Source organism: Manduca sexta, chromosome 26, assembly GCF_014839805.1.
Source record: "Manduca sexta isolate Smith_Timp_Sample1 chromosome 26, JHU_Msex_v1.0, whole genome shotgun sequence".
NCBI classification, from domain to species: Eukaryota; Metazoa; Arthropoda; class Insecta; order Lepidoptera; family Sphingidae; genus Manduca; species Manduca sexta.
The window spans coordinates 2,920,678-2,944,372 of NC_051140.1; the positions used below are offsets into that span (position 1 = coordinate 2,920,678).

The 23,695-nt window shown below is 34.5% G+C and overlaps 2 protein-coding genes across 4 annotated transcripts in view; both read left to right on the forward strand.

Annotated features, from left to right (window-relative positions):
• The first annotated feature begins 769 nt into the window (after positions 1–769).
• LOC115454720 (zinc finger protein 684-like) lies at positions 770–6,065 on the forward strand. 2 transcript variants are annotated; one of them, XM_037443267.1, is made up of 6 exons: positions 770–1,208; positions 1,519–1,826; positions 2,907–3,117; positions 3,555–3,696; positions 4,148–4,328; positions 4,568–5,414. In XM_037443267.1, exons 1-6 carry the CDS (start codon positions 1,038–1,040, stop codon positions 4,716–4,718), a joined length of 1,164 nt encoding a protein of 387 aa, XP_037299164.1. In that variant the 5' UTR covers positions 770–1,037; the 3' UTR covers positions 4,719–5,414. The 2 variants fall into 2 exon arrangements, with proteins under 2 accessions (XP_037299164.1, XP_037299163.1); XM_037443266.1 differs by lacking the exon at positions 4,568–5,414 and adding an exon at positions 5,874–6,065 and having other exon boundaries at positions 773–1,208.
• Positions 6,066–11,283: 5,218 nt separating this feature from the next.
• Positions 11,284–23,695, forward strand: part of LOC115449308 (ATP-citrate synthase) — a 35,292-nt gene continuing 22,880 nt past the window's right edge. Inside the window, exon 1 of one of the 2 annotated variants that reach the window (XM_037443351.1) lies at positions 11,284–11,462. The gene's annotated coding sequence lies outside the window, so the exon portion shown is untranslated. Of the gene's footprint in view, positions 11,463–18,456; positions 18,645–23,695 lie in introns of those variants that run through there. The other variant, XM_037443352.1, reaches the window with a different exon arrangement.

Genomic DNA, 23,695 nt, shown 5'->3' on the forward strand with positions numbered 1-23,695 from the left:
TCGATACAATTATTTCAAATATCGATTTATTCATTTCATACTCTAGGTTTTGTAGTTTAACTTTTAGACCACTGCTTCCACTTACGGTTTTAATTATTTCAAAAAATTTACGTTAATAATTGTTTTTGTATCGAACCGATTTCATTTTTATTCAGTACACGAATATTTCTGTTTATTACAAATAAACACAGAAATTGGTCGTTTTAGCGTGAAGATAATGATAGTCTCCAATCATGATCCTTACATATAATTATAAAACAAAGTCCCCCTGCCTGATTTGTCTGTCTATATGAATACGATAAACTAAACAAACGCATGACAAAATTAATACGGTCTCACACGGACGCGTTATCCTTGGATCCCCTCTCTTGCTATATTAGCCAAGCAATGAAACGCGACAGATACTACAATAGAAAAAAGTGCAGGCGTATTATATTTTACATTGCTATTGCGGCGAAGCTGAGGCGAGCAGCGATCCGTATGGGAAGTAACTAGCGTGTTATTCGTAACAGTAACATAATAAAAATTATATCTAGGGCATTTCAAATATACCAGATCAGTGTCAATTCTTATGAAAATTCTAATCGATTAAACACATCGCTGATCCATAAAATATCTTTTTATTTTATTTGCCAAATAGATATCTTGTAATCGGTGGTAAGGAGCGTTGCTATAACTGCATTTGCACTAATAAAGTATGATAATTTTTCATGCAAACTATACTCGGAAATTGTACCGTCCAGAAATCTAGAGTATACCTACCTGATATCAATGACAATTGACAGCTGTCACAAGGCTCATCCCAAATTTTACAAAGTATAAACTGAAGTTAACTTAGGTCTTAGGTTTTTCCATATATGTGTTATAATTTTATTTGTACTTTGTAGTAAAAAAACAAAACATTGAACCCTTGGTTCTGTTTATACAGGCTCTATGTATAAGTTTTATAATATTGCTTAATTCTAAAGATACTGAACGTTTCTGCCTTTTCTGCTGTTGTTTGTTGATGCTGTTGTTTCTGCTGTTGTTTGTATTTCATGATGGATATCAAACAACTAGCAACCGAAAAACAACTAATTAAGTCAGATTTAGATGGTGTAATGGACTCGTGCAGAGTGTGTATGTCCCTAGGAGCCGATATGAGTAGTTTATTCGACACTGAACATATAAATGTTATTGACAGAATAGAATTTTGTACTGGTATTCTGGTAAGTTTATCTTCACTCTTAATGTACATTATATTTGAATGGTATATTATGACGATGCGTCGAGGCTATAATAAAAAGAACGATTTCAACATACCTTCTCATTGTAGAACCACTAAGTACCTATTATAAAACTTCAGTATTTAAACATGAAATACAGATTTATTTTATGTGAAAATGTGGTTGTTTTGTACTGATTAATACCTCAGTCATTCTTTTTTCTAAATACTTATACATGTGGTTGATAAATAGAGGAAACATGTCTCAAATAATTGATGGTTAGAATTTTAACATGCAAAATTTTTCATTCCAGCTCAAACAAGACGATTGTCTGCCTTCAAAAATTTGCAATGTTTGCCTTAGTAATTTATCTATAGCTTATGAATTCAAAATGTCTTGTTTATTGGCCAACAATGTGTTCAGAAAGTTTGTGACACCAGTTATAAAAAGCGAAGCACCTGATGATGATAGAAAGGAATCTTACAAAGAGGCGAGCATGGAAGTTGATGATCATTTAAGTGCCAGTAATGAGTGTGATGACACTAATGTTGGGTGTCAGGATGAACTGTCAGCAGTGCATGATGAAAAGGGCTTGAAAGGCTCAATAATAAGAGACATTAGGTAAATATATTATCAATCAGCTTTTGCTTGCGCCTTTGCCAGCATGGAAAACTGTCCTGGGATGATACTCCAATGATGTACTTTTCCAGGATAAAAATATTCTTTGTCCTTTATGATTTAAGTTTGTATTACACACAAGTTCATTAAAATTCATTAAGTGGTTCAACTGACATGAAAAGTACCTCTATCTGTTACCTCTCAATGTTAATTTGTGGTGTTAAGTCTGCTGGAAAACCTAATAAATAAAATTACATAAGTTAGTAAAAGTATGAAAATATATATAAATTTGTACATAATTGTTACAAAATAAAATACATATGTTCATATGAATAATATTGTTATCCAAGTTTTAATTATATTTCTAAGTTTAGTTTTGATTAGCTAAATAGTTATTCCCTTTAACAGGTATGCTTGCAACACTTTGGGCCTATATTATAGATATTGTCTCTAATTTCACATATTTCAATATTCCTTATACATATATTATGTAAAGTATAGCATATATTATAGTTTGTGTTTGCTTACATTTATTTAATCTTATAATTTTTTAAAATAATTAATTATTATTCATGTATTTTTAAGAATCTCTGTGTCTTCATAGTTAGATTCATTAACAAGCTTTTAGTTTTATCTTCGACTTAGCAATAAGACTTAGTTAGATTCATTAACAAGCTTTTAGTTTTGTCCTCGACTTAGTATTAATACAGTTTTTTTCAACTAGACAAGTACACCAATATTAATGAATGACACCAATATTAGATATGAAATAAACTGGAATCCCCAGAAAAGACTGGGAACTTCTTTGAAATATTTGTTAAAATTTAAATTATACGCAGGTGACTCCACAAACAAAAGTTAGTGCCTGTATGATGCTATATTAACAATATAATACATGAACTTAAAATTAATAACAGTCAACCAACAGCGCCACTGGGTTAATATCAGACACAACCATACCCAATGTTTTATAGTTACATTAAATATTATTTGCATAACTAAATTTGCTGCTAAAACTAAACAAGCATTGCACCAACAAGATAAAACCTTCTTTTACTAGTAACTATCTATCTTAAATGCCAGTGTTACAGACACTGAAAAACGAGTTGTGCGAAAAAAACGTGGCCCATATAAGAAGTCCAAGGTGGTAAAGAAAAAGAAATTAAAGCCTGTAAAGAAGGTGCAGTTAGACCGGCTGAGCTGTAGCAGTTGCAAGCTGAAGTTTGAAAACAAAGAACAAGTCATCATGCACAAAAAGGATTACCACAGAGATACCGAGTGTTGGGTTTGTGAGGTAACTCTTATGTTATAATATAATAAGAAAATGTATCATTGAAACACATCAATGCAATGACATTTTGAGAAACCTAAGTCTATTAAGCGGCTACTAAAATATGGGGGAAGTTCTCAAGTGTCTTTGTATATTTTATTTAGTACAAGAAATTTATGACATATGTAAATATATTGATTGTGGTGTCTTCACTCTGGTGGGAATGTGTCGCGTGCGGTTCGAATAAAACTTCACGCGCGTAGCTTGTTGGGTTCTTGCATACAAGCTAAGCCTAAACGGATTCTTACGATTGAGATGCACTCTAAGGATGTTGTGTTATAATAATTACCCTTAATTATAAACAACACGACCGATAATATTCATCAAGTTCGGTTCCAAAGAAAGTCGGAGGTAATTTAATATTTATCAATTAACATGTTGCATGTGGTCGGCGAGAGTAGATCTGCGGCAAGGTGCTGACTCACCGCGCGTCACATTACTCGCACGTACGATCGCACGCGCCGCCGCAGTACGCATGCGCACAGTGCGACTACAAGACTTGGTACAAGCATGACCTCATCAAACACGTACGCCGCCACGACGGTATGTTACTCGTTTGTATGTATGAATGAATCCTTCCTAACCGAATTTCGGCCACGGCGGCCAATCTCAACGGAGATCAGCCAGGTACGCAGGAGATATTATAGTGCACAAGTGTGTGCGGAATACACAGGTGCACTCTCTGTTCCGTGTACACTTACAACTACGCCACCGAGGCAGTCAAATTTTGTATGTATAAACGTGGACATAATCATATTGCCATTATTGTCACCAAAGTCAGTTCGGATAAAGTATGTGACACTGGAAGGTTGCTGCTACCTGTAGGACAGGGTTTCCCATTATAGGTACCAGCAGAATACAATATTTTTAAAATGATGTACTGGTTGTAATAACTTAATAATTAAAGTGTGGTCTCACCAGTTAATAATTATTTGTAACCGTTTTTCACAACAGTAAAATATTATAGTACATGTTTTCTTTACTTGAATCACAGGTATTAAATTGTTCCAATGCGAGTATTGCACGGCATCGTACTACACCTCGTCGAACCTGATCAACCACACGCGCCGAGTACACGAGGGGGAGAAACGGTACCAGTGCACCATCTGCGAGAAACGGTTCTACGACCGCACCAAGCTCAACCGCCACACAGACTCCCACAACGAGATCAGGCGGTGAGTGTCCAGTGACGACCGACTGTCCCAAAACCAGACCTAGACAACGCTCTTGTTAATTTTTATATTTACTTATTAAGGATCAGTCATATAACATTTTACTAGTGGTAGGTCTCTCATATGTGAGAGACAGCCTGGGTAGGTACCACCGTAATGTCTATTTCTATTGCCAAGTAGTTGTCTGTTGTGTTGTGTATGTGTGTGTTGGACATAAAAAAACTTAACATCTCATGTCTCAGGATAGCGAGCGCTGCGGAATACCAAACAATACTTTGTAATTCAAGGTGTTGGATGGTGTTTTTACTGTTTATGGGCGGTCGTATCGCTTACCATCAGGCGAACGGCAAGCTCGTCTCGTCATTCAAAGTAATAAAAGAATTACATTGGTGAGAAATATCATGTTATAGACCTATTGTTCCCTTTCTGACGTAAACAGTAAAATGTTATCTAATTAGTTAGTGTGTGACTGACAGATCTCTGAATTTTAAAATCGATTATTATATCGATCCCCTGTCTATGGGAGTTCGATCTCTATCTTATCCAACTGCCCGGATTAGATTTGAAAACAATCGTATCGCGCGAAATCTATTTTTTTTTTTATATTTTCGAGTATCCGCTCAGCACGCTGCAGTACGTTTCTAATGTAAACAATTTAAGAGTAACTATAGCAGGCGAATTTATGCGAGTCAACGCTGGGCGTCGGGTGTACACAGTAGTGTAGTCTAGGTATCTCCCGCCCCGGGACCTACTAAACATTTGCTACCCCCTCTATTAATATAGTTCCTAAAATTTAAAAAACTAATTTTTAATGTTATGGGACATTAACAAATTTTATACTTAAAAAGTAGCTGCGTCCATTCTATGTTCCCCTCCCCAATCTACATCTTAATGATTTATGTTTACGAATTTAAAACATTGAAAAAAACTGTTTACCGCATTTTATCATGTTTTTTTATATTATTAATTTCTACCGTTTCGAAGACTGCAGCCTTTGTGGGTTCAGCAAGCCTTCACTACGGACTATCCTATCGTTGCTATATTGTACATATAAAGGGACATATATTATCAGTCTTACTCATAAACTTGTTTTAGCCCTAATAGGTGATTAAGAATTGTTTAAGAAGCTGTCAAAAAAATCACCGGTTTCCTAGTTTAAACCTTCTTAGAGGCTAGATGGCGGGTTTTGACTTACAGCTGATCGAGTAAATTTGTGTTTTAACTTTGCGAAGTTTTTATAAGTAAGACTATATATCGCACTCTTGATAAAATAATGACCCCTTCCAAAATTGCCAATTTGTGGGAATTGTCAAACAACGAATTTCTTTTAGTTTTTTCCTTTTTTGTTTCATGCTATAGTTTTCATATTTTACCTATCTTTAATAAGCTCAATTTTATAGCAACTTAAAAAAAAATTAGCAAACAAAAATTAGTTTTCCGACAACTGCCACAAATTAACAATTATGAAATAGGTCATTATTTTATTAAGAGTGCGATGTGTATTATTGCATAAATCATTTAAAAAGCAGTGTCTGTTAATGCGTGCAGGTTCAAATGCGACGTATGCCACGCGTGCTTCACTCGGCGGTGCTACTGGAAGAAGCACCTGCTGCAGCAGCACAACGTGGTGACTCCGCCGCAGCGGCCGGGCAGACAGAAAGTTAACTTTATCGTGGGACAGGACCTTCTCCAAAACACCGCCACAATGTTACAAAAATAAATATTTGGTGTACTAAATTATATATTTTTTTATTTATTTAAAACTGATTGACAGGTAACTATAGCGGCGATAGCCTGGTTGGGTGTAGAACGGACTGCCAAGACGAATGTCCGCAGGTTCTAATCCCAAGAACACACCTCTGGCTTTTCTAAAAAATCATGTGTGTATTTTTTGTGAATTTATCGTTCACTTTAACGGTGAAGGAAAACATCGTGAGGAAACCTGCACATCTGAGAAGTTCTCTAAGAATTTCGAAGATGTGTGAAGTCTACCAATCCGCACTAGGCCAGCGTGGTGGACTAAGGCTTAATCCCTCTCAGTAGTAGAGGAGGCCCGTGTCCAGCAGTGAGTTAGTATATAATACAGGGCTGGTATTGTATATTATTAATTGATAGGTATGTTTTATTTTCTTCCAAATTTGTTAACATGCAATTGGTTTTAATTTATCGCTAGTTTACAGTAAATGTTCCGGTGTTTTACAAGAGGTGTCCGGCGAGGTCCGATATTTGAAACGTAGCTCAACCCGGTATGTAGTTATTTAATATCACCTGTAGAATTACAATGACGTTAAAGAAACGAATTTTTATGTAGCTATGGCAAACTTTAGAAAAGGGACAAAGCGTTCAAAGTATTATAATATAGTTTTTTCGATATTTTTAACATTCACGTCATTATATTTCTAAAGGTCCGTTAATTGGCTCCTTGACAGTTTTTACATTAAAATATATAATTTATATGGTGACTTAAAGTAAACAATAATTATACAGTTTTTTTGCATTATTATAAATTCTAAATAGTTTTTTTAAAACTAAAATTGCTATAGTTATCTGTTCATTACAAGAACGGACGGCGTATGACACTCATGTCACGCACACTAGCTTATAATAGTTTGCCTATTTTTTAGTGTCAATGAAACGCACCACTCTATCTAGACATATAATTTATCAAACACATTTTTTAAGTTTCCCGGAACTTTTGAGTATTAATATAATTAAAATGAGTCTTTTGAGTATTGTTATACATTAAAGTAAGTGAGCTTAAACCAGAATGCCAGACCTGATTGAATTACATTTTCCAAGCTATCTTTGCTGGAAGAGGAACTGAAAAGTGGTAAGGAAATGCATAATCCACCACATTTTTAAATTTCGCATTCATTATGACGGGACGGAGCGGTAGGTACGATGTTGCGCACACAGATCACCTGTGTACGGTGGTCGCTATCCGGGCGGATACAAAATACATCCTACCACCAGCGTAACACTTTCGTTCAGAGGCTGTCTGTATAATAATATTTCTCAGATAAACATGGAAGGTAAATGCTTGAAATTAACGATTCTGTTTGATTTCTTAACACCTCGTCTAAGTCTTTGTAGTTCTTTTTTAGATAAAGTAAAAGATCTTCTGTGTACTGAAATATACGGTATCAGCAGTACGACGAGGCTTTCATTTCTGTCTTGTGTGATTATGATGGCTGGAACTAAAGAAATAAAATATTGTATTTTAAGAATTTTTTATATTATGACACGACTAATGAAGACTTCTTGGTATCTAAAGAAAGGTCCTGTGCATATGGTATGAATGAATATAGGTGGCATTATGTGCGAAATAGAAAAATTGTCAGAGGAAGTCGTCGAACTATCGTTTGCATCTTAATAACCTAGATTGTAAATATCTCCGTGGGATATGGGCGTTTGTTATTTTTCAGATGAGTCTGCATTTTACCCAGAGACTGAACTAAATAATTACTTATATGTCCCTACAATAATTAATTGGATATTTTTTGTACTTTTAAAAATTAATAGCGGTATCTGGTAGTAGGCTACGTCAACAGCCTGGGATTGGCGCCACACCTCTAGCGTGAATACGGACCACCCGCTTTCCTTCCCTTAGCTGCGCCTAAACCGTGAGAAAAGGCCTTATTTCGCCATTTACATACATATGTAAATATGCAAATAACATGAAAAGTTGTATTTATGAAAAAAACATAATAGTGGGGCTTACCCCGACATTCTGAAAATGATGACACAATATACTTACAGTAGCATAGAAATAAATGTATACAAAGATAATATTCTTAATTCTATTTAAATTTAATCGTTAAAGAAGTGCGGGGAAGGATTCCTTTTTAATTTCTATTACAGATTCTTTTAAAATGTACTTACTTACATTGCAAAATAAAATAAAATAGAAATGTCTTTTGAGCAAACATAATCAAAGTTGTTTATCAAAGTTCCAATTTATTAATACTTGCAACTAAATTAGTATTGCAAACAATAGTCATGAAATCACAATTTTATTGCCATTTTATTGCTTAGGCAAGTCTTTCTCAAAGTATAGATCAAGACTCGAGACTTGCTGGTGGCAACCGCCGGATCCCAAAATAACTGTCGTATCAACCCAAAGGCTTGGAGATAATAGTAACATTACTTGACACTTGTAGAAAGTTAGGTAACGGTTACATCTGTAGCTTTTAGTCCTTTGAGGAGAAATTTTAAGCAGATAGGAGCGAGAGCGAACGGATAATTCTTACACTTAGGTCGTCCCAATAATACAAGTTTATACAAAGTTATGAACCTTAACTATATTTACCTTTGGGAACCACTGTCTTAGGCTTTACATGTACATAATTTCTTTCTGCGTGCAATTAATCTCTTCTCGTTATAATTAATCACAAGAGTGGTTAGTAGTGGCACAAGAATATATTATTAATATCGTAAAACCAAACGGTGACATTAGAATTTGTGAAGACTATAAAAACACTGAACTTTTTTTTAATGATACACTTGTACCGCTCTTTAACGAATTAAAACAGGATCTGGGACATGGATAATAGTTTAAAAAAAAATATCTCTAAGATTCCTACTTAAAATTCAAAATTGCACCAGAATCTAATAAATATTCAACAATATCGACGCATAAGGGTCACTTGTAGTATAACAGAATGCCTTTCGGAATTTCTACTGCACCATAAATTTTCCAACATTACCTTAACCAACCTCTAAAAGAAATACTTAACGAGACAGTGGCAGGAAAGAACATTTATATACAATTTAAGTCAAGTTTTCGAACGCTTACAGAAAGCAAGACTTGAGATAAATTTTAAAGAAATATAATTTTGGATATAATATTGACGAGATCGGTATACGCTACAAAATTATAAAATTGACATTGGAGTAGTCACGGAAAACAAGTTTTTGCGGCTATAAAAGAATGTGTATCTTTATCAATCCCTTAGCCGATTACAATGAATTAAAACGCTTGTAATGCTTCGAGAAAAGGCTAGAGAGCCGTATTATATCACAAAAATGGAAACACTGAACATCCTATAGCTTTTGCATCTAAAAAGTTACGCAGAGCTGAAATGAAATACTCGGAATAGATCAAAAAACCCTCGCTATTTTATTTGACACAACAAAAACGATTAATACTTGCGCAGAAGCAACTGACCGCAAATCTCTGATACACATATTGGGCTCTGCACGTAACCTTTCTAGCTAATAGTAGGTTAGTGAAGGGGGCATTAATAATTGGCAGTTATGACTATGAGATACATTACCATAATGTAGGAAATAACACATTAGCAAATTGTCCATCCATCGGGAACGTCTACCATCGAAAATGAACATCGGGTCCATATAATAGAATCACACCTCTTAGAAGCCAGGATCATTAATATCTCTCTGAAATTTTTTTAAGGACGAAAAGCAATAAAGTTTTTACATTATCAGAGGTATTAAAAAATGAAAAGTGGCTGGGGAAATTTGGAATACGCAAATAATATTAAGTTTTATTTTAGGAAACGTGACGAACTTCCACAGTCATTAAAATTATCATGTGGCAAGGATTAAAAAACGATGGTTATTCCGAACAAACTGCTCCAAAAAAAAGAATTGCGCACCCTCATAGAGGCCACCCAGGGATTTCGCGGAGGCTCTTGCTTGTTTTTACGTGTAGTGGCCTTCCTTTGATGAATATATTGACAATTATGTAAAGAGATGCCACGGATGACAAAGAAATGCGTCAACAAATCCAAAACATCTCGTTTACTCTTAGTGTATCCCAGAAAAAGTATGGGAACAGATACATATTGACTTTCCAGGTCGTTTCGAGGGCATGTACTGGTTAATTCTATGTGACGCTTTTTCCAATTGTATTGAAATCAGACCAATGAAAAGTCTTATTACCAGAAATCTTTTCACAATATTAGATGACATAGGTATTTTGTACATTTGGTCTTCATGACATGATAATTTCTGATAATAGTTTCCAATTCATTTCTTCGGAATTTCAAGAGTACTATAATAGTCAAGGCATATTGCATGTTAGGTCCTCACCCTACCACCCTCGTACTAATGGCTTAGCGGAAACATTAGTAAGAACATTTAAATCAAGATTTTCAGGCAAATCAAGGCATCTTCAAGTTCAACAATAGTACCATCACCTTTTACACCTTTTCCACACTCATTGCATAAACATTGCTACTTCACCAGAGACGGATGGACCATAGCGGCCGTCACTTCCCGTTACAACCCTACCTCGGAGCCAACAAACAATGAGACGACCTCATCGACATATTGAAGAAATGGGATAGACGGGAGACGGATAAGCAGATTTTACTATGAAGAATTTATAACTAGGTGTTAATATTAGGTAATTAAATTCGATACATAGTCATATATTTATTAGATTTTTTAAATGTAAAAATAATCGTCTTAGTGTTATTTCATAATACCTTAAAAGCAAAGAGAATTACAATATATATTAGAAGACGTCAATGCTTAGAAGAGTTCAACCAAAGAGCATTACAATTTACAATATTAGGAAAAGTCCAACAAGAATCCAATAATTTCGTTTGAAAATGTTTGATATCGAGTCGACGCGACGTCACGCTCACGACAAGCTTTTTTTATTTTATTTTTTTTATAACCATGTTCTTCAGCCGAAAACCTCATGACAAGTATCTAACCTGTATTGCCAACTGTCAATATTTTTCCTCAGAAATAAAATGTGTGTGTAAGATAGAAATGTCCCTACCTAAAGAAAATTATAATAATAGCTTTGTAAAATGATTGCGTAAATATTATAAACAAATATTATTACTCATAAATTATTACTATATGTAATAGTTTTAAACTTTATAATATTTCAATCACAACAAGCAAAGTGTATATTTCTTTTTTGAAATATAATATTTACTATGAATGATTATATCCACGTATAATGATATATATTGACAGTTTCTGAACGGTGGTACTCGAAAAATGGTTGCCGCCGGCTGCGAAAACGTCAAAGTAATTGACAACTAGTCATTGGACGGTCGTGATATCAAGAGAATTTTAATCTGAGTAAAGTATTTTATCAGTATTTAATTGTTCCGTATAAATCAAATCAACTGTACGGCTCGCCGAAACCTATCAGTAAGTACTGTTGTGTCCATTAACTACATTTAAATAATACATTACGCGATTATATAGATAACGTGTTATCGCATTTTTTATTTCGATTTCTGACGAAAATATTGAATAAGCTATTTGTAATGCGATGGTAAGAACCGCCGGTGATTGCAGTATGACGACCGCGCGGCGCGTGTGCGTGCGCGATGTATTTATGAAGAGAGAAAGTTGTAATAAACTTGTTCTAGTTGCAGTTAAGCTGTACTATGCCGTAGAACTTACAGTTCTTGTCAAATGTTTATAATGTCAACGGTTTAAACCACTAAACTACATTTATTGTTTGCATGATTACAAGCCAATTTGGTTTTTACAATTACCGGGTAATGCTTGTATATATATTTCATAACATCGCAAATTTAAACTTGTTATCTCATAATCATTTAGATGACTATATTATGTTGATCGTATAAACAATCTTATTATCTTGATAATTGACATCATTTTTATTAATGCTGCTGTGAATTATCAAGTTTTTTATACTTTGTTTTTATAATGAGTTCTATGCTAGTTTATGGTTAATGTAACAAAGGTATTAAAGTACAAAAAACACATCAAGCCAAAGAATAATTGAACTTTATTTGTGGTTAATAATATTTTAAAACATAAGCCATATAATCTTCTTTCCAACTAATATATTTATGTTTAAATGTTTATTTATTGGACTTGGTTGCTTGTGTAAATTGAACATTATTTTCGTATATTTATTTTAATACTAAGATTAGCCAGTAAAAAAAAAAGTATTGTTTTTAGTTCAGTGCAGTTTTTTGGTTGTATCCTAAAATTTTGTTTTGTAGATAACAACATATTAGCTAGGAGACGGGCTGAGTTGTTTATAAGAGTATTCCATGCTTGTATATCACTACATATAATTGTTAAAATATTAGTCCAGTGATCACCGGCAAAGGGTTCACATAACTCGATTCCTGTCAGCTTCAGTTTCATCATTTATGTCAAATCTAAGTATTATTGGAACAGTTGCTGCATATATGCATTATAGAACCTATATGTTGTTTTGGTTTCCCTTTCTGAACATTTCACCCTTCGCCACTGCTAGTGATTAATTTATTTATTAAATTAAAGATGTTTAACTCTCAGTCATTCTCCTCTATGATTTGGCCGTGCATCAATTAGACCCATAGTATTATGATTGTTTACAGATTTTCACTTAACATAATGGTTAGGCTTTAAGTACTTAAAAAATGCAACACACGCTCATAGCTTTTAGCCCCAAAGTGGTAGGCAGAAACACAACCAGTGGAGCAACTTTGTGCCACATATATAATATACTATTTCTTTATTATAGCCAATAAGATAGCATATTGGCAATAATTGATATTATCAAGCATCATTTTAGACTCAATGATAATAAAAAAATAACCCCATATCACTCTATCTAAACGATTTAACCAAAGACCTCAGAATGGCAACTATATTCCAAAACTACCATACCAGTAGCTATAGAAGAGTCATAAGACACCACACAAAACCTTTGAATGTCAGATATCTGATATTCTTGGTAACGGCAAGGTCAAAGTACCCTGAACCAGCAGTATCATGAGAAGATTGATGAGAATGGAGAATTCTGGGAATTTAAAGAATGGACAAAGCTAAAAAAGTGTGCTAGAATTGGGCAAAGTGGCATAAGCATAGTGAGATAGTCTCTAGCTACCTCTATAGGATACAGTTCTGATCTACCATACAACAATAGTTTATACCACCAAAACAATCAATTTACATAAAATATCTTTTTGTAGTATTATTTATTGCAAATATTAAAACAAATAATAGATGGCGAAAATATATTATTACAATTACTATTACATTTTCTTTAATATATGAAAATCTTAATAACTAACTTTACTGTACGCTAATTAAGAGGCCCATTTTGTGTAGGGACAGTAACAAAAAATGTATTGCTCCAAGAAAACAATTCTCAAGTGATATTAATTATTATTCAGGGATTTAGTCAAAATTTGTTATTATAGGATTAGATTATAATTAAATCATAGATCTTTTAAGTTCTTTTTTTTTAACTCATATAATTGAATGTAAAATGTATATAACATATGACTTAAATCTTATATATTGGGCCAGTTTGTTTTTAAAATGCACTTAAAATTAACTTATAAATTAAGAATTATTATTGTTCATGTAATGTTTCAATCATATATCAATGTAGTTAAAAAGTGGACTTTAAGACATAATAAGTTTATGGGCGATTGTGGCTTGTGAGGTAAGCTTTCCGTCAGAGAAGCAGCTTGCACGTCTAAAAAAGCATCCGATCGGTCTAAGTTCTTAAGGTGACCGAAATTACGCAACATCTTGCTTTAGTATGTATTCTTTGCCAATTTAGAAAAGTAAGTCATCCGCGAATCAGTGAGTAGAAACATGTATTGTTTACTTTAGCGATGATATACGACGGCGCTTCCTGATCCAGCCGGGGCAGGCGTGCCGGTGCGCCGATAGTGGATAACCCCGCGGCCCGGGGCCACGACATTGTCAATGTCGATGGAAAGTCGCCGCGTCCTCTGTGACTTGCCGTCCTCTGCCATGTTTTACGTCTCCTTTGGTTTATTGAGATAACTTCAACATAGTTAATGAGTTGTTGACAGCTTAATTCAGTATTGGCATATAAAATGTACCTTCTTATAATTATAAAATTAGTTGCCAAAAATGCTTGTTTCGCGCTTAGGTAGATTCCGCGTGAAAATAACATGGGTTCACCGCTAGCTTAACGGAATAGGTACCTGTACATTGATATGAGTAAGGCTGTGTTCGACAGAATGCGCTGGCGGCGCTGCTGCGCACGAGTCGTATAGTTTTATTTAAACAATGTAAATTATTATTATAATCTTTGCTCACATACCCGGTGCCAAGGTTTCGGAACCTGAGCTCGTTTATTAGATGCTTTATCTTGCGTATTACTTTTTTATACGGCCACGGCAAATAACTCCATCACCTGGGCCCTTATTCTGTATGATAGTGTAAACGCGTAACGCGGCCGTGTCATGTTATCTTCGAGAAATGTGCGTGGAATGGTATTCTGTAAGCCAAATTTCTATAGTACTAAACATGATGGGTTGTGTTAAGTGCTTGTTACGCACCGTCAAAATAACGTGCGGGGTAGAGAATAAGGCCCCTGATAGTGGAGTCGTGCATAAAAGAATCAACTGACGAAAGATGACTGTCTCGCTGCCGAAACAATTAAGGTGGCCTATTTGAAACCGGGTATAGGGAAACTGATCCCGGATCGCCACACACGTTGGTCACTATTCATTATGGTGCGTTTGACATCTCGTATACGGTGATCGTTATTCAGGCGAATAAATATTCTACCACTGGCTTTAAATGTAATTCATGTTTTTACATGGCACCATTCGTAAACGAATCCCAACGTTGGGCTGTAACGAAAAATCAAACACGACTAGGATCAGGACCGTGTTTCTGCTGACTATATTAATCTCAACAAAATTAGTGGATCCGGCGAGGGCAGAAAAACAAATACGGTATATTCGACCATCTATGACGTCGCCGTCACGGTTTTCAAGCAAGCCATTTAACTTACAATAAGTATATTTTTATATATGTTATTTCTACCGGAGTTATCGTCTAGTCTTATGGATATATATATAGACTTGAGTATCAGACGTGGCGCCAAGTACCGGCTCCTTCCCAAACAAGGTCAAGCACCACCGTTCTTTTCCGAAGAGGGGGTTGTAATTTCCAATCATGACGCACAGCTATATTGAATAACCATTAATTTTGTTTGAGTGATGAAAATAAAATACAATTATTCTAGACTTATTTGTAACTAGTCTACAATAGGCTGTTGGATAACGATACGGTGTCGTAAAAGCCGAAATGCTACGAGCAATGTAATTTTTTTAAATTGTACAAACTTTTTCGTGTATCCAGACCTAAAAAAAGGTCGTAGGAGAAAATCTATAAAGGTAAAAAAATCATATTAGTAGAGGCCACATTTGATTAATTAAACACGAGCCTTTCCACTTTAGTTTTGTCACTATGCAGATTCGCCTGCGCGATATATCTTTTGTGTGATAACAATTCCAGTAATATCTTTCCCTATCGGTATGGTGATGGTCCTCACACTGGATCCTCTTAGACCCACACTGGATCCATGTCAAGGTCTATCTATGTGTATCCAAGTCGTTCAGCGCCTTCCGCGATAACAAACGCCCAAACAACACAAATTATCGTACATACCATTATTACTAAAATAACAAGTTATGAGGTAAAATATTACATTTTTGCAAATATGTTAATTTAAAAAAAGAGCAATTGTACTTTGAACGGTTTTACCGCCACGAGAAGTAGTCAAGTAAGTCCGTCTATAGAATTATACATCGATGGACATACATAGTGCGCAAATATTATTATATATTTTGCTGGGTAATTATGTATATGTCTCTTTAATACTTAATAGGTAAGGTTTTTGAATCAACACTGATTTCCTACAAAATGCATGTAAAAGTGTTTGCGTCGTTTGACGTTATAATTGCTCTTGAACTTTAGTTGATTTGCTAGAGGCTTTTGACCCTTATGTTGTAAGAAACAAGATTGGTTAGTATCAAAAGCAATTTAAGTAACAAGCAGGCTGCAAAATCTGCGAATGTAGAATCAAAATGTCTGAAATCTATACTCCAGATGAAAATTTGGGCGCTGAAACTACTGGCTTGTTATGATGCCGGCAGCAGACCAAGAACTAAGCTAAGTTAGTATACCTTCACTCGAATAGCTGGCGTATTTTCTCATAGTTGTGTGCAGATCGCAAGCTATCTAATTTAAACTAACTTAAACTAATTCTTGGTCGGCAGCCGACTTAATTGTTACGACATTGTTCAAGAAATAAAGTAAATCCCACCAAAGTATTTTATGTGAAATGCGTTTCGAAGACTTATGTCTCGATAACGCTTTTACTGTTAAACTGTTTAGATCTAGTTATGTCTAGCCTTTGAAGCCCTGACGTTAAAAATCCTACATCTTGGCCCAAATTATTTTGAACCCTATTATTTGTTCTTAAAATATTGCAAATGTTTTTAAATATAAAATGTATTTTTAACTGGTAACTGCCCTATTCAAAGAAAAAGTATGAGACGCTTTATAAGCTCTAAACATAAAGAATATACAAGTTTCTAAATATCTCCTTACACGCTTCATGGTTATATTAGACTTCAAGTCCAACCCAAGTGTTCCGCCTCGACCCAAAACGTGTGCAAAATCTCGACTTGAACCCGCTGGTCCACTTTCGACGCCCTTCTAACGCCCCGACCTCGCCACGGCGCGCCACTCCGACCCATTGAAATAGTGTCACATTATCTTATGTAAGTTTACGGAACTGCAATTATTACGTCAATGGTCGGCAATGAATATAATGACACCAGAGTGAAAGATACGCGTCACTTATTATATGTAGTATATAAAAGGATAGCCAATTGTGTAGATAAGGGAACTGGGACTCACCACTGTAAGAAGCAACTTTATATCGTAAGACTACGATGGCGATTCCGAGAGACTGCTCCACATTTACAGAGGGAGACCGAGGAGGTCTGTTGGTTTTCCTACTCCCGAGAACAGTCCTCATCTCAAAGTGGTCAATTTCTCATAATATAATTTTGTTCTCGATTAGTGAAAGAATCAAACTTCATTAATAAATTGTAACTTATTGTGTAAGACTTAATTACCAATTTTCTTATTTGGTAATTAACTTACTTAGAAAACACTTAGTTGTATTATATTTAAATGACGATAATTTAATTGCTATTAAAAAAATTATAACGTTTATTGATAATTTTACAAATTTAATTGAACCTGTTGATGAATGGGCAATAATGATATAATTGGTAATATTTTTTATATGTAGAATCAAGTAGACTATTTTAACATTTCGTTACTAAATGAAACCACCTACTTATCTTCTTGAAAATAACTCTACAATAAGTTTCTCAAGCCGTATATGTAAAATAAAATATGTAAATATTGAACAAAATTAATATGAATAAAATGTGATTTTAATTTTACACACCCTAATGCTACTACTGCATTTAAGAGAATTTTCTGCAGTACCATCATATTTTCAGACAGAAATTCCCTCACGCATATGCTATATTCGCACCAAATTATAAAATGATAAAAAAGTAATGAGAATATTCGTATTCATGGATGATTTTTGCCACTATATCAACAGAGGTTAAGACAAGTATGTGGTTTTATTTATTAATGCTATTTACATATGCCTATGCACACCACATAGATTACGGCATGAATGGAACGACTCAAGCGGTATACTACTTACTTGCCTCACAAGTCAAACAAAACTAAAGTTCTGGGCACTTGCTGTTGCATTTCATTTGATGTAAAAGCTTTTCAAAAGCGCATAATGCTCGCATCATCTTTTGGATCTTAATTCTTTCCCTTAACTTTAATGGTGTATTCGTGGTTCTTCGGAAGCCGTAGCCAATATGCCATTCTACAATAGTTAATGCTAATAGAAAAGAAAAACCTATAGTATTGACATATCCTAACGATGTCTCGCTGTAATTGTTATTCCCATGCATAACGTTAGCGTTAACGATTGTAGAGACGCATCTTGGTATACGGTCATTGGAATATAGGAGTTTACGGGCTACGGGTATCAGTAGCAAACAGGCTGTTTGCGAGCCTTAGTTATAAAAAAATAATGAGGTGTGATGACATTTAACCTCATATCGCACTTTTTGACGATAATTATTACTTACTGTACATGAACTTGTCATTCGCTACGTGAATCGATGTGCCGGTATCGGTAAGAACTTCGCGCGTTTTCCTGCAAACTTATCACGTTCTGCCGTCAAACACCTCGAGCCATACGATTGTGAGCCCGGACGCAAATTTTCACATGCAGAATTATGTTTGCGGTGTAGTAAGTGCCCACGCCGCCCGGCCATTGGTCAGCTCTGTTAACTATACATTGGCCGATCACGATCGTGTCAGTCGATTGCCAGCAGCGGCAGTAAGTGGACGTGGCATTGAAAATTCTGTTTATCTTTATAAAAATTCGCGAGTGATAATAATCGCGCGTGAATTCTTTTTCGACACAAAATCATTATCTGGATTTTTGTACGCGCACGCCGCCGCCGACTGGCCAATGTGAGTCCGATTCTACAGCTAACATTTATGAATATGCAAATCTGTTACACGCAGCGAAAGTGAACCGTCCCTCAACGTTTGACATTATTCGAATATATTTACCGAGGCGAGTGGATAATAATTATTGTGATTTAAATAAATGCTATAGCGAAGTCAACGGAGTGTCGCGTGCTCCGCCGAAACCGGTCGGAGGCTGTTGTCGCGTCATTCGCACTAGGACGCCAACTCTGTGCACCAAACACAGAGCAAAGTTCAACTTGTGGATGTTAAGGAAGCGAATCTATTCACTAGCAAGGTGTTTCTCAATATTCGGGTCAAAAGCCTCGACGACAAAAGGGTTCAGTCGCATTCTCATTAAACTTCTCTCAGTCTTTAGTTTTGCAAATTCTAGTTTTACTTGCGTTAATGTTAACGAAGTGTTAACAATCCGTGTTTTAAGATGCATTTTATTTTCGTGATTAGAAAGTAAAAGAAATTTAGACAGCCTCAAAAAATAAGTCGAAAGCGGCGGTCAGTAGTGCTGCTAGCCACTGGTTTGCTTAAGAACAATATTGATTATGGTATAAGATGTATAATATATTCATTTTATACATAAGCAGTCTCGCGTAATTTTGGATTGGTTATCAGGACACAGACGTCTAGTCCCCGAGCTGGTTTTACTAATTTCGGAAAGGAAAAAGAATTATTTTCTGTTTTATTTGTTATTGTAAATAAGTAAGTAGGGTATTTTTTCTTACTACAAATAAATTTATTAAAGGTTTTTTAAATTAAGTTTTCATCAGACTTCGAAAGACTTTTTTGCAAAAACAAAAATGTATCTTCGTAATATATAATGTATTATTTCTTAAGGCCCTCCGCCGACTAAACGGCCTTGAGCATTTGATCCATACATTTATGGCGCACGAGTACAGGTGGAAATATGCAAAAATTTAATACTATTTAAAAAAAAAATTGGGTAATTTGGCAAGATTTAAACTACTGAAACATTTTACCAAAAGTTAAACCGCCTTCAAAAATCACTAAAACCAAAAAATAATTTAACATAACAGGTATATGGTTACCAATTTTGGAGTCGGTAAGTAATTAAAATTAAACATTATCTTCACTTCATACATGTGATAATTTACTTAACTAGCTTACCTAGCATTTTTTATTAATCACTGACTCCAAAATTGGTAACCAGTATAAATACCTACTATATAAAGTAATCTTTCGGTTGTTAGTGGTTTTAAAGGCGGTTTAATTTTTTGTTAAAAAGAATTATCTTTTACTTTTTTGTGTCACTAAAACATTGTCGCACTGGATAGTGTTACTGTATTGCACTCACGGTTCGACTATCGCGCTGAGGTGTTACACCTCTGCCTAAACTTGAAAAGGGGAAAACATGAGATGCTATATATGTATGATGCTATGTATGTAGCAAGTACACTTGACCAAATCCAACGCAAAAACATAAGTAAAAACGTTACACGAAAGCAAAAATCGCAATTTCGTTTACCTGGACGACAAAATGACTTCTACTTAATTCAGTTTAAAAACAAAACTACCGAAGCGATTGTGAAAAAAATCTGTGGGACTAATCTGGAGGTATATTCTATAGAATAAAAATAGAATTTTCCAAATCGGTTAATAAATTACCAAGTTCCGAGGTAACCAACATAAAATAAAATCACGTCTGTTTGATAACCTCACATTATCTCATTTTTGTACCGGACTCCGCATTCATCACTGGGGGAAACCTGTGGATGGAATACTAGAATCCCTTGGTTTAGCGACAGCAGTACCCTGGAGGAAATTTTGAAGGGGATAACCGGGATGGAAGTGTGGGGGATAGATTAGGAACCCTCTTAGGATGGGAGGAAGAGAGAAAGCCAGGAAATGTTCGCGAGCTGTTATAGGCCTCAATGTGAATTAACAACCATAAGGTATACATAAGTACTTAACTGTGTGCCTAGGTTCGTCCCTATTCACCCGTGCATTAGCGTGCATTCGGTGTAGAGAGCGAGCGCACAAGAATTGTCGCGGGGGTCGCATTATCGATTAGTAATTTATAAAACATATAGAAAAATAAATTAAGCACTGTTATTACAAAAAAGAAAAATTAAAAAAAAAATAGCGCTTTCATAAACCATTAAAAACCAGAAAATAATTTAAATTGCCTATATACTGGTTACCAATTTTGTAGACGGTGCCTAAAAAAATAAACATTTTTTTCGTAGCAATTTTCATGACTAATTTTTTTTAGGCACGGACTCCAAAATTGGTAACCAGTATGTACAAAGGCAATTTAAATTATTTTTTTCTTTTGGTATTTTTTGAAGTCGTTTTTGTTATTGTTATAATCTTTTTATTCTTTGCTTTTTTTGTGTTAGTTAAAATCAGTACACGTTGACGACATAATGTTAAGAGTTTTCTGATGTATCCTCCGAAAATAAGGGTCCAACAACAATGAAATTTATACGGAACCACACGGAAAGCACCAGCTTTCAAATAAAAAAAGAATCATCAAAATGGGTTCACCCAGTCAAAAGCTCTGAAGTAACAATCATAAAAAGAAAGAAAAAATACGATCGAATTGAGAACCTCCTTTTTTTGAATTCAGTTAAAAACACGCGATGAACATAATATTGTGATTGAAAATAAAAATTCATATCTAAGCAAATTAGTTTAGACAAAATTTAAACATTGTTTATATTTAAAAACAAGACGCCGGTGTTTTAACGCATCTTTAAAATTAAAATTTTGCTTTTCGTGCTACTGCTGGTAGCATATATTATATATATATAGGTGGTAGCCTATATTTTGTGACTTCAGTTTTGTTGAGTTTAAGTAGTAATTGGAAAAATCCCGAGCGATGGATCTGAATCTTATACAATATATAATATGTTGATATGAAAGATTTAGATTTAATGGAGAACTCTTGTGATACTCGTATAACCGTAAAATAATGAACCATTCCAATAGTATGTCACTTTAAAAAAAAGTACAGATTCAGAAAATCTTTTGCCAACAGAATATCGGATATTATAAATGATGATCTTCGTCGTGATCGTCGAGGTGGAACTATAGATCTACAAATACAAGTGGCACATGCATTACGCTGCTGGGCCCGACATCAGATCATTTTCATACTTTTTGAGTTAAAAAGCTTCACAACAAAACTGACGAATAATAGTTTGACTCACACTGACAGGCACATATAGGGGAAATCTCAGAAGAATTCATTGTTCTAAGGGGAAAATACATAAATTTGACAGCTGACAGTCAAACATTTTGATGTGATAGAACAATATTTTTTTTGTATTTTAACGGGTGTTTCGATAAACAATATTTAAACACTGTTTTGTAATACAGGGTGTTAGACACGGTGTTTAGAATTTAACGCTGTTTCACTAAACACGTGTTTAAACTGCGTATAAAGTATTTTTTGTAATAACACTGAAAGAGTTCTAAGATAGAGCGGATATTTGGAAGATTGTCATACAAACATTTTGCGTTTATGTGGTGGTTACTCAACCTACCGTGACATAGCAAAATATCAATGTGAAATACTCGATACTTTTTCTAAATGTTATATTTTTTGTATTAATATCTATGGACGCTGTGAGATCTTGTCATACGGACATTTCAAATAAGACCTCGACTTTTTGGCCCTTACGTCCGGTCTATAAGTAACTTTATAGTTTAATGTCTTTGATTAAACATCATACCTTTACAATATGCAACTTTGTTTGTTTTTGTAATTTTATGAATATTAATTGCATAATGTTTTATTTTTAACACAAAAAACATTAATATCATTTTAACAAAATGTTAAACTGTTTCAATAAACCAAAAATAATTCTGGTATATACTGGTTATCAGTTTTGGAGTCTGTGACTAATTAAAAGCTCGGTAATCTAGATAAGTAGAACAAAAAATGTATGAAGATAAAGTTTTATTCTAATTAGTCACCGACTCCAAAATTGGTAACCAGTATATACCTATTAAATTATAATTTGGTTTTAAGTGATTTTTATGTGGTTTAATTTATTTTTATTTCTGAATATATTTGCTTAGAATTATTTAGGTAATTGATGTCAGAAAATAATCAGAACGCAGTCTTTAAGCTGAAAATGTTGACTACCGAAGAGATAAGAAAACACCTGTGGTCGTTACTTCGGATTAAGAAACGTCGCACTCATTTTTTCCTACTCCGAAGGAGAGAACTTATCTATTCGTCGTTAAAATACATGTTTGATAAGCGATAAAATTTAGCCCCGGTTCAATTTAAAGGATTCTTTTTGCGTTGGATTTTGTATAGCTTCGGATTGGTCTCATTATAATTTTATAGATACAGAACCGTGCACTTCGAAGATATCGCTAAGAAGACCCCCAAACATCAAATAGGATTTTAATGAGTTATTAGGTGAACTGATAAAGCGGTGATTACCTAGGATAAAGATAGTTCAGAACTACCGCTGATTGGTGTAACATAAGATTACTCATGCCGATGAGTAATCAATGATATGATCAGAAACAAATAGTGCTTGGCAAATTAATAACTTTTTGGTATTTAGTCAATTTTAAAGGCGGTGTAATTTTTTGTTATTTTTCGATATATTTTCTTCAATTATTTAGGCAGTAAATGTCTGAGAAATGTTACAACCCCAAAGTCTTTCGGCCGAAAGTTTTGACTTCCGAGAAGCTCACAAAACACCTGTGGTCGTTACTTCGGATTAAGAAGCGGAACCCTGTCGCACTCACTTTTTCAACGACTCCAAAGCAGAGAAGTTGTTTATTCGTCGTAAAAATACATGTTTGTGAAGGATTCTTTTTCAGTTTAAGAATTTCGCATAGTTTCGCAATGGTCCCATTTTATTTGATAGGTACAGAATGATGGATTTCGAAGATATAGATAAGAAATCCCCAAAATCAAAAGAAAGACTTTGATGATTCAGTACGTGAACTGATAAAGAAATTAATAAATTACTCATAATTTTTGTAACATGAGTCATTCATGCCGATTAGCAATCAGTGATATGATCAAATATAAAGTAATCAATTGTACC